This window comes from Brachionichthys hirsutus, chromosome 18, assembly GCF_040956055.1.
Source record: "Brachionichthys hirsutus isolate HB-005 chromosome 18, CSIRO-AGI_Bhir_v1, whole genome shotgun sequence".
Taxonomy (NCBI): Eukaryota; Metazoa; Chordata; class Actinopteri; order Lophiiformes; family Brachionichthyidae; genus Brachionichthys; species Brachionichthys hirsutus.
Window position 1 is genome coordinate 6,438,029 of NC_090914.1, and position 10,610 is coordinate 6,448,638.

Consider the following 10,610-nt stretch of genomic DNA (forward strand, 5'->3'; position numbering starts at 1 on the left):
TGTAGCTAACACTGACCGGACTCCATAGATTAACCTGAGCCGTTACATGAGTAGATTTCCTCTGTGATTCATCCCGATGTGCGTATTCTTGATGCTTCCACTCATTTGAATGTCCACTCTTATTTCATGACTTCTTCCTCGTATTGCCTCCACGCATCTCAAAATAAAAATCTTCATTTTGCTTTGTAACTTTCAACACGCTGTTTTGACTTTTTTTTTTTTTTTACATACACAGACAGATAAGACCTGCTTCATTGTCCTTGTGTGTGATGTGAAGCAAAGCAACCCACTATCAGGATCTCACAAAGGGGGTATTTATAGCACTTCTCCAGATTGTCCAGCTCCCACGGATCCTACGTCTTCTAGAAACCTTCACTGGTCACGTAGGAGGCTGCTCTCCGGGCTCTTCACATCGACGTCTCTCCAGTAAGGCAGGAGGAAGGGCAGGTCCGCCACCCGACTCTCCAGCATTTCCCACAGGTGCTGAGCCACAAACTGATTTCCCCTCTTGGAGAGATGCAGCCCGTCGGACAGGTAGACCGAGAAATCCTGCAGACGAAACAGGAAGTCCATGGCCACGGAAGATTTAAGAACTGACTCGTGTTGAATGATTTGGCTGCATTTGCAGTTGATTCATAAAATGAAATTAAGCTGAATTAAGCGTCTAAGTGACTGTTCCTGTAGTGCTTTTATGTTAAGGGTCCATAATAGACTGATAATTACTTTGAAAGAATTAAACTGAAATGTCAAAAAGCGCTTGAGGCCTCCTCACCTGTCCATCTTTCTGCATGAGTGTCCAGAGGTCCAGGATATCTGCCCCACACTGGGCAGCAGTCTGCACACAGGCTTGTGAGTACTGCCCCGCTGTGGCGTTGTAGCGATTGAGAGCACATCCTGGGAAATGTATGAACGAGGATTCATGATCTATGGCGGGCCTGGGGCCGATAATGATCTGATATTGAACGAGTTCTACCTTTCGAAACGCACTCCTTCTCCCAGAGCGGTTCACGAATCGGCGGAGGGGCGATGAAGATCACTTTGTCTGCCGATACTCCAACGGAGGCCAGATGCCTGGTGATCGCCTTCAGGTTCTCGGGATACTCCTGCAAAGGGACGTGCTGTTCTGCAGAACAGGAAGAAAAGAACCTATTTATAAACAGGTTGCAAACATATGCACACGTTTAATAAGCCTCTCTCACTGGTCGCTGCAGGCTCTGTGGATGAAACGGTACCGTTTATCGCACTGTCGTTGGCTCCGAAGAAGACGGTAACAGCGACTACGCTGTCTGATGATGTCCGGCTGTTGATCAGGCGAGGAAGGATCATCCTGGCCCATCTGGAGTTGTAGCCAGAAAATCCTCTGTTTACAACATCACACTTCCTGGGGGGGGGGGGGGGGGGACGGACTGTATGTCAAATTCAGATATAGCACAGGCTGACTTTAATAATTACATCCCCTCCTGTTTAGAACTATGGATGTCTGATGCTATTTGTTGAGGTTGAATAGCTGCATAATTAAAATGTGTCTACAACAAATCAACAGACGAATGTATGGAAACTTACCTCGCTAATTTATCGGCGATTTCCGCACCCCAGCCGTTAGCTTGAAAAGAGAACTAGAAAAGGGCCGAACAGATGTAAACAGATGTAAACAGCTCCGAGTCATTCATTCAGTTCTCAAGATAGCATGTAGCACTGGTTGCGACGGAAGTAACGAAGCGGCAGTCAAGTTACAATACAATATAAAGTATCGCTTATTTAATGCATATGTTACCTGTGTAATCGAGTCCCCAAATAAAACCACCTGAGGCCAAATTATTGTTCTGAGATTGGACATCTTGATTCTCTAGCGTAGCATAACTTGCTCGGGTTTCCTGCAGTCTTCTGTTTGACCACTGGGGGCGCTGCTTTCAGACGGCTGTCCTTCATTCTGGCGGAAATCAGTCTTCTTCGTCTGCTCGCCATAAACATGGCGGCGGCCTGCCAATATTCGGAAAGAGGACTGTGCGATTTTGCACAGAAACTATGCAAACGCCGACCTTTGAAGAGTCAGACTATGCGTTTTATGATTGCGGTACAATATTCGTCTTTATCAGGGGGATTATTTCTCGGTGACATTACAGATCTCGGACTTTATGGACCCCACGGAGCTGCGGACAAAGTCACCGGTGGAGCTTCCCAGGACAGTTACATACGGATTACTGATGCCAGGGGAAATCCTGACGAACAGGACAATCATTTTAGACTAGATGGAGAACTGTCGCCCCCTAATAAGTCCCAGGATCACGGTTTAGTAGAGAATCCTCCTCGGCATTGGGGGCCCGACACGTTCCAAAGGGCTTTCTGTGCCTGTGGGTTCTCTCGGCGACTACAGAACCTCGAAAGGAGGCGTGGACAGCCTGTGTTTATCAGAGCCTACACCGGAAACGGAAGCCGATCTGAGCCTCTTTACAGTACCAAATCCGGCTATTACGATATCCTGGAGGTTCCGCCCAAGGCCACGCAAGCCCAGATAAAAACGGCGTACTACAAGCAGTCGTTCGTCTGCCACCCGGACAGGAACGCTGGGAGCGAGGTGGCCACTGCCAGCGTTTTCTCCATAACGCTGCTAAAAAAGAACAAAGTGCAATGTGTGTTATATTTCTATTTACCCACTCTACTACTACTACACACCGGAGTATTTCCGTTCGGCACAAGTGCAATCTTAGAACGTTAGTCCACAAATACGAGGATCAGGCTGTTTATTTATTACCTAAGTGTTGTTGTTGTTCAGCTGCACCACGAAGGCAGCTGATAGTGGAAGGAAAAGCAAACCCGTGTGGGTCGGTCACAATCTCGAGAGGACAACGTGGGAATAGTGGATTTATGAATGAGATAATGTGCCTTGGATGCAATTTATTGTTGAAATGAGTGATTGTGTTGTTCTGATATCTAATAAATGACCTCTGAACAGCGCTTCAAACCTTTCTGACCTTAGGATGATGAATTCAGGGGCTGAAGTTCATTACTAAATGATTCAAAGCACATGTTGTGTAAAAGTGTGTGTGTGTTTTTAGAAACTAATGAACAACACCTAGAATCTCACAGGTGTTACATTAGTATACATTAACATCAAACAAAGGCAGTGCATCAAATACAGACAACACATTTAAAAGTGCTTGCAGAACATAAAACGGCACAAAAAAACCTATCATTGTTCAAGTCATAAACATATCGTTAAAAAATAAGTTAGCGTTTAAAATCTGGGTTCAATTTTCAACGACACCAGACCCGGTTGGATGCCAGATTATCTGACTGAAGTATTTGTTATTCTCGAGAACACATAACACAGCTTTTAAAACCACATAAATTAAAAGCCAAACACCCGAATGCATGCAGCGCCGCCTGCGGCGTCAGACGACCGGGTTGAGCGCGTCATAGAGCCGCTGCACCGCCAGATCCACCATCTCTCTCAGGGAGTCGTCCTCCGTGCATTCGTCCTCACAGCTCACCAACTGTTCAAGAAGCAGAAATTCAGAAAGCGAAATGCAAACCTTTTGTTGCACACGTTGGTTCCGTTTTGCTTCTCACCCTCGTTTCCAAGCAGATCAGAATCGTTTTCCCATCGACTGTCACGGAGATGTTTTTACCATCGCTAAAATCCACGCATTCCTCTCCGAACATGCCCCTGAAGACAGAGAGAAAATAGACATGCGGCTAAAATAAATGATTTCTGTTGCCATTTTACATTCCAATCAATACTCCAAACACATTGATCCATTTTTCTTTTGCAGATTTTACAAGGAAGTATAGATTTAGAGAGCGTTTTGTGTCACTCACTGCAACATGACTCCTAATCTGGCTTGGAAGATGTCCAAGTCCAGAATAGCACTCTGGGTCTCCATGACTGTTGATAAAGTGAAGCACATGAAATAAAAAGAAGACTCCAAATGTGAAAACAAGACAATAAATACACCGTGCTTGGGGGGGGGGGGTAAATAAATGGCTACACATTAAAACAAGTGACTCAAAAACAAACCTTTCTGAGCCTTTGGGTTCGACTGGACTTCCAGCACCACAGTGGTGACAGCATCGGCATACATGTCATTCAGAGGGTTAGCTGTCCACTGAGACGGGAGAGGAAGAGAAACGTAGGGTTAAGGGGGGGGGGGGAATGCAAATTCTCTCATCCAACCAAAGCGCTCACCTCCAGCAGCACCATTCCGACCTCCTGGGTCAGAGTGATGCTGTTAAAAACCTTCAAAGTGTTCTTCCCGGTTCCGTCCAGCTCCTCCACGTTACCTGAGGAAAGAGAAAAGATTGCATTCAGTGCGGTTTTGCGTTTATCAAACAGTGACGGTTTCTCGGGGCGCTTACGCAGAAGAAGAAGGGAAGTCTTACCGGTGAGGTTCCTCAGATGGCAGACGAGCAGGGAATACGGCCCGGTGAAGGGAATGACCTGGGACTGTTTCACGGTGCTCATGGCCAGCTCGGTGTACGCTACAAAACAGACGCATCGGGTCACTCCGGCGTGCCGCGCCCGACGGTCGGAGACTTTCACCTCCAAGTTTCAGCTTTGGGCGAACTAAAACATTCTCACTTGAAAGATCAGAAGGATTGAGGATGTGGTAGTTGAAATTCCTTTTCACCAGGATGCCCGACACCCTCTGGCCTTGAGCGCACCTCTTATCAGCCAGGCAGCCCATCACCTGCGAGAAGGAGTCGCCCTCAGTCATTTCAGTCCTTAAAAAAGGTCGTTGAAATGCACCGGATTTACTGACCTTGGCGAGCTTTTCCCCTCGGAAGTTGAGGGTGACGGCCTCCGTGTTGCGAGGGTTGTGGACTTCGATGTGAACCTGGTCGTTATCCTCATACTCCCTGATCAGTGCAGCCTTCAGACGAGCCATCTCGTTCTGCTCCCCGTGGACCAGGATCTGAAGATCACACGCATTCACAACCCAAGTGAATCCATTCACTTGTGTTTTTGGGGGTTGTTATTTCTTTGTTTTTGCCCCACCTACCACATGTGGCGGTTTGAGAGCCCTGATGAACTCACTGGTCTGCTGATAGTCGGTGTGAGCGGAGAAGGAGATGTAGTCCACCGACATCTTCAGCTGCAGCTTCTGTCCCGACATGGTGGTGATCTCCTCCGGCTCGGACATGATGTGCTGCAGAACACAACGCGCTCCGTCATCCCTGGTACCGGGGCGTAGCTGCTGCAAAGCAACGCTTCATCCTCCATCTCTCTCTGGTTGTATTCCGACCTTGGCTAGCGTTCCTTCGACACAGTATCCAGCGATGATGACGCCGTTCCTCTTATCCGTGCACCAGCTCTCAAAGAGCTCTCTGGAGAGCCCGCTCTGCATCATACCAGGAGACGCCATCACCACGCTGGGACCAATGTCATCAAAGTGATCCATGCTCTGGAAGCGACCGACACCGCGGTTAGCCATTTTTAGCGGCAGCAGGTCGAACGCGTGGATCTGTAAGCGTTCTCTAACCTTGAGGTTGCTGATGTGCTTGAACACAAAGGGGTTGTTTATGTTGATGGCCTTGCGGATTTTGTCGTTCATCGCGTTGACGTAGGTCTGATACACAGCCATGCACTTCTTGGCTAAGGATGAAGCGTAGTATATGGGAATGTCATGCAGCTCCGGGTGGTTCTGCCAGTACTCGTCTACGGAAGAGAAGCACACCGTTACACGTCTCCTCTGATTCGCTGTAGGATCCAGAGGCGACAGCTGCAACGCAACCATCGACACGTCGCATGATAGCCAGGAATGAAAGTGTAGAATGTAAAAAATGTGATTTGTGTTTGGTTGGCATGATGCAAATCTGAGAGTGACACGAGACCCCCCCCCCCCCCTCACCCAGGATGAGCAGCAGCTCTTGGGCCCGTCCCAATGCGAAAACAGGAATTAAACAGCGACCTTCTCGGTTGACGATGTCGTGGACCGTGTTACAGAAGCGAGCTTCCCGCTCCTCCCTCTTCTCGTGAATGTGAGTGCCGTATGTCGACTCCTTCGGGAAGGGATTGACGGCATTTAAACACCCAAATGTTCACTTAAAGCAGTGTTCAATGGAGAAATATTATCTGGCATACTATGATCAAGATGTCAGGTTTGACACTCGGGATCTCGGCTGCCATCAGATGCCTATCCTCTTGTCGGGAGAAATCTCCCGTGTACAGCAGCTGGAAAGGGAAAACCAGATCCGTCAATGGACTTGTCGAAGGAAAACAGATTTATCTGAAGAAAAATTTAGGCATAAAAAAAAAAAAAAAAAAAAAAAGGAGTCGCTACCTTGACTCCTGCGATTTCAATCATGAACATTGCAGCACCGAGCACGTGGCCAGCGTGGTAGCACCAGAACTTAATCCCGGCCACCTCCTTGACCTCATGGAAGTTGATGGTCTCAATTTTGTCCATGCTCTCCTCCAGGTCAGTCTCAGTATACAGCATGTCGTCTGCAGAAATGTTGCTGCAACGGAACAATGACAACGACCCCGCAGGTGAATATATGAATGCAGATGAAGGCGTGTTACACGACAGCGTGCGGCCGCTCCGACCTGACTTTTACGTAGTCCGACAGCAGCCAGCGGTAGATGGCCTTTGTGGCATGGGTCATGAAGGTCCTGCCTTTAAAGCTGGTCTTCTGGAGGAACCACGGCAGAGCGCCACAATGATCCAAGTGGAAACTGTTGAAAGGACACGGCAGCATTATGTGTCAGAATATATCTCATATATATATATCAAAATGGGACAGAAGCAGAAGAGCACGACTTTGGAAGGGCATTAGTTCATAGGAAAGAAGACCAACTGGCTGATGAGCAGCAGATCAATTTCAGCTGGGTCGATCAGGTCGATGTAGGGGAGAGCGTCCATTCCTTCCAGGCCGGGGTGGATCCCACAATCCAGCTGCAAGAAACCCAAATTATATATTTCATTTAGGATGATCAAATACCTTATTAATAATCAATATATAGAGGGTTTTGTGTAAATAAAAGCAGCACAAGACATAATAAATAAATACATCCATATCAGTCAGGACAAACACATACCATAATCTTCCTCCCTTTGAACTCCAGTATGATGCACGACCTCCCGACCTCCTGGCCGGCCCCCCTGCGGTTACACGGGAAAGATAGCAATTGAGATAAGCGTAAATGCATTTTGTGATGTTTATAGTCACATATAGAGAAATTATTTAACATCTGTGCACATATCAGACACAAATCAGAGCTATCAGCTCACAGCGGGCGGATGAGGAGCTGGTCGCTCTCCTCCGCGGGCACAGCCACCTCCACTTTGCGCTTTGAAGCCATGCGCGTTCGATTTTGCAGGGGAACTCGAGGCGAGAGGAAATCCACCTGTCCAAATTGTACTGTCTTCAATGAATGAAAGGGGGCGACCTCTCGAGACGTCACGCTTCCGGTGCGGTGCCAAAATACCGCCGACGAGAATTCAAAGTGTTGACAAGAGTTCCGAGAAAGAAAATAACAATACATTTCAGAATAAAAACGGATATATATATATATATTTAAATATGGACATTTTTGAATAAAGTTTACGCGTTCTTCATGCTTCAACTTGTACATTTTTGAATAGCTTTAGCCTTTGATCGCTTCTCGCGTCCCCTTTAAGAGGTGTTCGGGTGTCGGCTGTGAAAGTCAGACGGGAAGAGTGAAGCTGTCGTTCGGAACTCGAGGTAAACATAAATATTAAATGTTACATTTCGCTGGTTCAGGGTAAAAGCTGCAGGTAAATTGAGCCTGAAGCTAACACCGTTGAGTCCAGCGTTTTGTGCTCGAGAGTCTTTTCAACTGAAAGCGTGGAGCTAAAATGCGCCGCGGCACATTTGATCAGAAGTAATCGATAGTCCTGGATCAATGGAGGAATAAGATACTGTTACAGCAGCAGGTGTTTTGCGCCAACGCCTTCCGGCATTGACTTCGGTTCTATAACGACCACAAAGAAGCGGCACATTTTATTTTTGAAGTTAATTTCCCCTTTGTTGATGCGTAAAGAACCTTTCAGTGTTCTCTACCTTTACCTTTACGCATCAACTAACTTTAATCAGTAGCTCTAAAATATTAATTAAAGTATTTGTGTTTGGTATTGTAATTTATTTTATTTTTAATTTCCATTAAGTTAATTAGGAGGAAGGGGGGGTTGGGAAATATTTAATCTTCAGAAGTTTGACATTGTGACTTTTAATGTGTTTATTTGGGTTTAGACCTAATATTCTTGCTATTAGATTTCAATTGTGCTGAACAATCAATTGAAATCTTATTTTAATGAGTTACATTTTCAAGTGGCTGATAAAATATCACAGAAATGGAAGGTTCTGATGGTGCTGCAGCGATGCCCGTCATGTAAATGGAGGTTCACACTCTCTTTAGCTATTACTAATCCATCCTGAGACTGCCGTCGTCAGCGTTGTCCTCCTAACACTGCGTCTGCGTTGGATCAGGTCGGTCATGCTGGAGGCCTAGATGCGGGTCGTCATGGTGAACGATGTTCCGGAAAGTCAAAAAGCGCCACAGCAGCAGCAGCTCGCAGAGCAGTGAGATCAGCACCAAAAGCAAAGTAGAGCAACACACGAGCGTTACAACAGAGTCGCGTTCTCCTTGTTGAACTTAGCCAACGCCCTCTTTGTGTTCCCCCCTCGGTCTAGTCTGTGGACTCCAGTTTGGGACGGCTCTCCAGATCGAGCACAGTCGCAAGCCTCGACACAGACTCCACCAAGAGCTCAGGTCGGCCTCTCTCTCTCTCTCTCTCTCTCTCTGCCCCTCTTCATCTCCCATCCTTCCTCTCTTCTTTCCGGATCGCGTGACGTTTGCCCTCTGCAGGCAACAGCCCGTCTGAGACATGTGCCGAGTTCAGGGTGAAGTACGTGGGAGCCATTGAGAAGCTGCAGTTTAACATGAGCAAGACCCTCCAGGAGCCGCTGGACCTCATCGATTATATCGATGCTGCTCAGGTAAGAAAGCGGAACCGATGTCGCACCTTTTAACTTTACCGTCTCATTGAGAAGATGCTTTAAAGGATCTGCTGCATTTTCACAGCAAGATGGAAAGCTGCCCTTTGTGCCAGGAGACCGAGAGATGATCCTGGGAGTGTCCAAGTACGGCGTCAAGGTGGCGTCACTGGACCAGTGTGTGAGTAGAGAGCAGATGCACTGTCCTCTCATTGATTAAACCTGTGCCGTTTAGCTGGAGCGTCAATGCAGCCAAACGATCACCAATAATCAACGTGTTAAGCTGCACGTATCAAATGAATAAATGCACTATTTAAAGTCCTTTAAATTCTACCCGTGGGCAGGACGTGCTGCATCGCCATCCTCTGTACCTGATAGTGCGTATGCTGTGTTACGATGACGGCCTGGGCACAGGAAAGAACCTCCTGGCTCTCAAAACGACCGACACAAACCAAGAGGAGTGCAGCATCTGGGTGTACCAGTGCAGCAGCTCGGTGAGTGCGACAGTTTGCTGGATTAAAAAAAAAAAAAGATGCATTCCAAATCTGAAACAAAAAAATCGTCTGTCTCAACAGGAGCAGGCGCAGTCCATCTGCAAGGTGCTGTCGGCTTCTTTTGACTGCGCGTTGACGTCAGACAAGCCCTGAGGGTCAGAGAGAGGCCGCGAGCTTTCTAGAAGAGAGACACGACGACTGCAGGAAAACCGTCAAGCCTGGCATCTGAAACCTTCTTTCACCGGTTAAAGACGGAACAACTGAGAATTTAATATTTGGTGTAAATGACGGTACAGTAAGGTACAAAATGTTGTGAGCTATTTCTGGCTAGCTGTCAGCAAATGCTAGTTTACAGGAGGCATTCATCAGTGCAGAAACGGCACAGTGCACAGATCCCCTTTTAAAGTTTAAATACCCTCATGTTGGTTTTCTGGCATGACATTGGTACGCTTAAAGGTACATTATACAAAATGCTTTAACTTTGGAACACGTGTTTTTTTTTTTCTTAATTTGTAGAATTGATTCATTTCATTGTGCATTTCTTAATGCTGTAAACATCTGGTACCAAAATTGTGTGTTTTATTTTTCTTCCCCTGCATCATTAAAATACTTTAAACCGGTTAAATTTTCTGATACTGTATGAATATCAATGGTATCCGAACATGTTTAAAGTGGTGGTACTACCTCTATTTAAAAAAAAAAAAATCTTAATCTCTTTTCCAACATTGTCCAGTTAAATTTGTCTGTTTGATCGTAAAGAAATGAAGAATAATTAGAGCTTTGAGCTGAGTTTTAGTTTTTTTTGAATAATCAGGGATACTTTCTTTCGGTAAAGACAAATTTACGTTTAAATTTGAAAGCATTGCTTTTGTGTTTGACCATCGCGGTATCTTCTGAAAGGCATGTTGAAGTATCCCCCCATCGGAGGGAGCTCTTGGTGCGTCATCATCTCACCCCTTTTTTTAGCAAGAATTACACTTGCTGTTGAAGCTTTATTTGTTAAAGGCAATGCATTAACCGCTAACTTGGAAAGAACTTTGAGTTTAAAAAGGAAAAGAACAAGCCACCCGTGCCACCAGCTATAATTGTCTTAAAGTGTAATTTGCCCAAATTGAAGATAAACATTTATAATTATTCCATAACAAACAGACCATAGCC

At 46.2% G+C, this 10,610-nt stretch overlaps 3 protein-coding genes across 3 annotated transcripts; 1 reads left to right on the forward strand and 2 right to left on the reverse strand.

Annotated features, from left to right (window-relative positions):
• Positions 1-357: 357 nt before the first annotated feature.
• Positions 358-1,837, reverse strand: iah1 (isoamyl acetate hydrolyzing esterase 1 (putative)). The gene is made up of 6 exons (XM_068752328.1): positions 1,775-1,837; positions 1,564-1,616; positions 1,233-1,381; positions 974-1,123; positions 773-894; positions 358-549 (listed from the first exon to the last, which is right to left on the reverse strand). The coding sequence occupies exons 1-6, from the start codon at positions 1,835-1,837 to the stop codon at positions 373-375; spliced, it is 714 nt and encodes a 237-aa protein (XP_068608429.1). The 3' UTR covers positions 358-372.
• Positions 1,838-3,392: 1,555 nt separating this feature from the next.
• Positions 3,393-7,303, reverse strand: LOC137907450 (cleavage and polyadenylation specificity factor subunit 3). The gene is made up of 18 exons (XM_068751788.1): positions 7,233-7,303; positions 7,040-7,103; positions 6,799-6,896; positions 6,548-6,676; positions 6,282-6,459; positions 6,083-6,172; positions 5,850-6,000; positions 5,481-5,656; positions 5,244-5,402; positions 5,001-5,147; positions 4,761-4,913; positions 4,580-4,688; positions 4,381-4,479; positions 4,187-4,281; positions 4,019-4,106; positions 3,820-3,886; positions 3,571-3,667; positions 3,393-3,494 (listed from the first exon to the last, which is right to left on the reverse strand). Exons 1-18 carry the CDS (start codon positions 7,301-7,303, stop codon positions 3,393-3,395), a joined length of 2,073 nt encoding a protein of 690 aa, XP_068607889.1.
• A 323-nt stretch (positions 7,304-7,626) lies between these two features.
• Positions 7,627-10,553, forward strand: itgb1bp1 (integrin beta 1 binding protein 1). The gene is made up of 7 exons (XM_068751986.1): positions 7,627-7,686; positions 8,452-8,567; positions 8,656-8,734; positions 8,831-8,961; positions 9,047-9,139; positions 9,303-9,452; positions 9,534-10,553. Exons 2-7 carry the CDS (start codon positions 8,496-8,498, stop codon positions 9,603-9,605), a joined length of 597 nt encoding a protein of 198 aa, XP_068608087.1. The 5' UTR covers positions 7,627-7,686; positions 8,452-8,495; the 3' UTR covers positions 9,606-10,553.
• Positions 10,554-10,610: the final 57 nt, after the last annotated feature.

Excerpts from the sequence above, each read along its gene's own strand:
- iah1 (XM_068752328.1), bottom strand. The coding sequence starts at position 1,837 with ATGTCCAATCTCAGAACAATAATTTGGCCTCAGGTGGTTTTATTTGGG. Across the intron at positions 1,617-1,774 it reads TTGGGGACTCGATTACACAG|TTCTCTTTTCAAGCTAACGG; the intron begins GTAACATATGCA and ends GCCCTTTTCTAG. Across the intron at positions 895-973 it reads GAAGGAGTGCGTTTCGAAAG|GATGTGCTCTCAATCGCTAC; the intron begins GTAGAACTCGTT and ends TACATTTCCCAG.
- LOC137907450 (XM_068751788.1), bottom strand. The coding sequence starts at position 7,303 with ATGGCTTCAAAGCGCAAAGTGGAGGTGGCTGTGCCCGCGGAGGAGAGC. Across the intron at positions 7,104-7,232 it reads CAGCTCCTCATCCGCCCGCT|GGGGGCCGGCCAGGAGGTCG; the intron begins GTGAGCTGATAG and ends GTGTAACCGCAG. Across the intron at positions 6,460-6,547 it reads TCGGACTACGTAAAAGTCAG|CAACATTTCTGCAGACGACA; the intron begins GTCGGAGCGGCC and ends GTTCCGTTGCAG.
- itgb1bp1 (XM_068751986.1), top strand. The coding sequence starts at position 8,496 with ATGTTCCGGAAAGTCAAAAAGCGCCACAGCAGCAGCAGCTCGCAGAGC. Across the intron at positions 8,568-8,655 it reads AGATCAGCACCAAAAGCAAA|TCTGTGGACTCCAGTTTGGG; the intron begins GTAGAGCAACAC and ends CCCTCGGTCTAG. Across the intron at positions 9,453-9,533 it reads TGTACCAGTGCAGCAGCTCG|GAGCAGGCGCAGTCCATCTG; the intron begins GTGAGTGCGACA and ends CTGTCTCAACAG.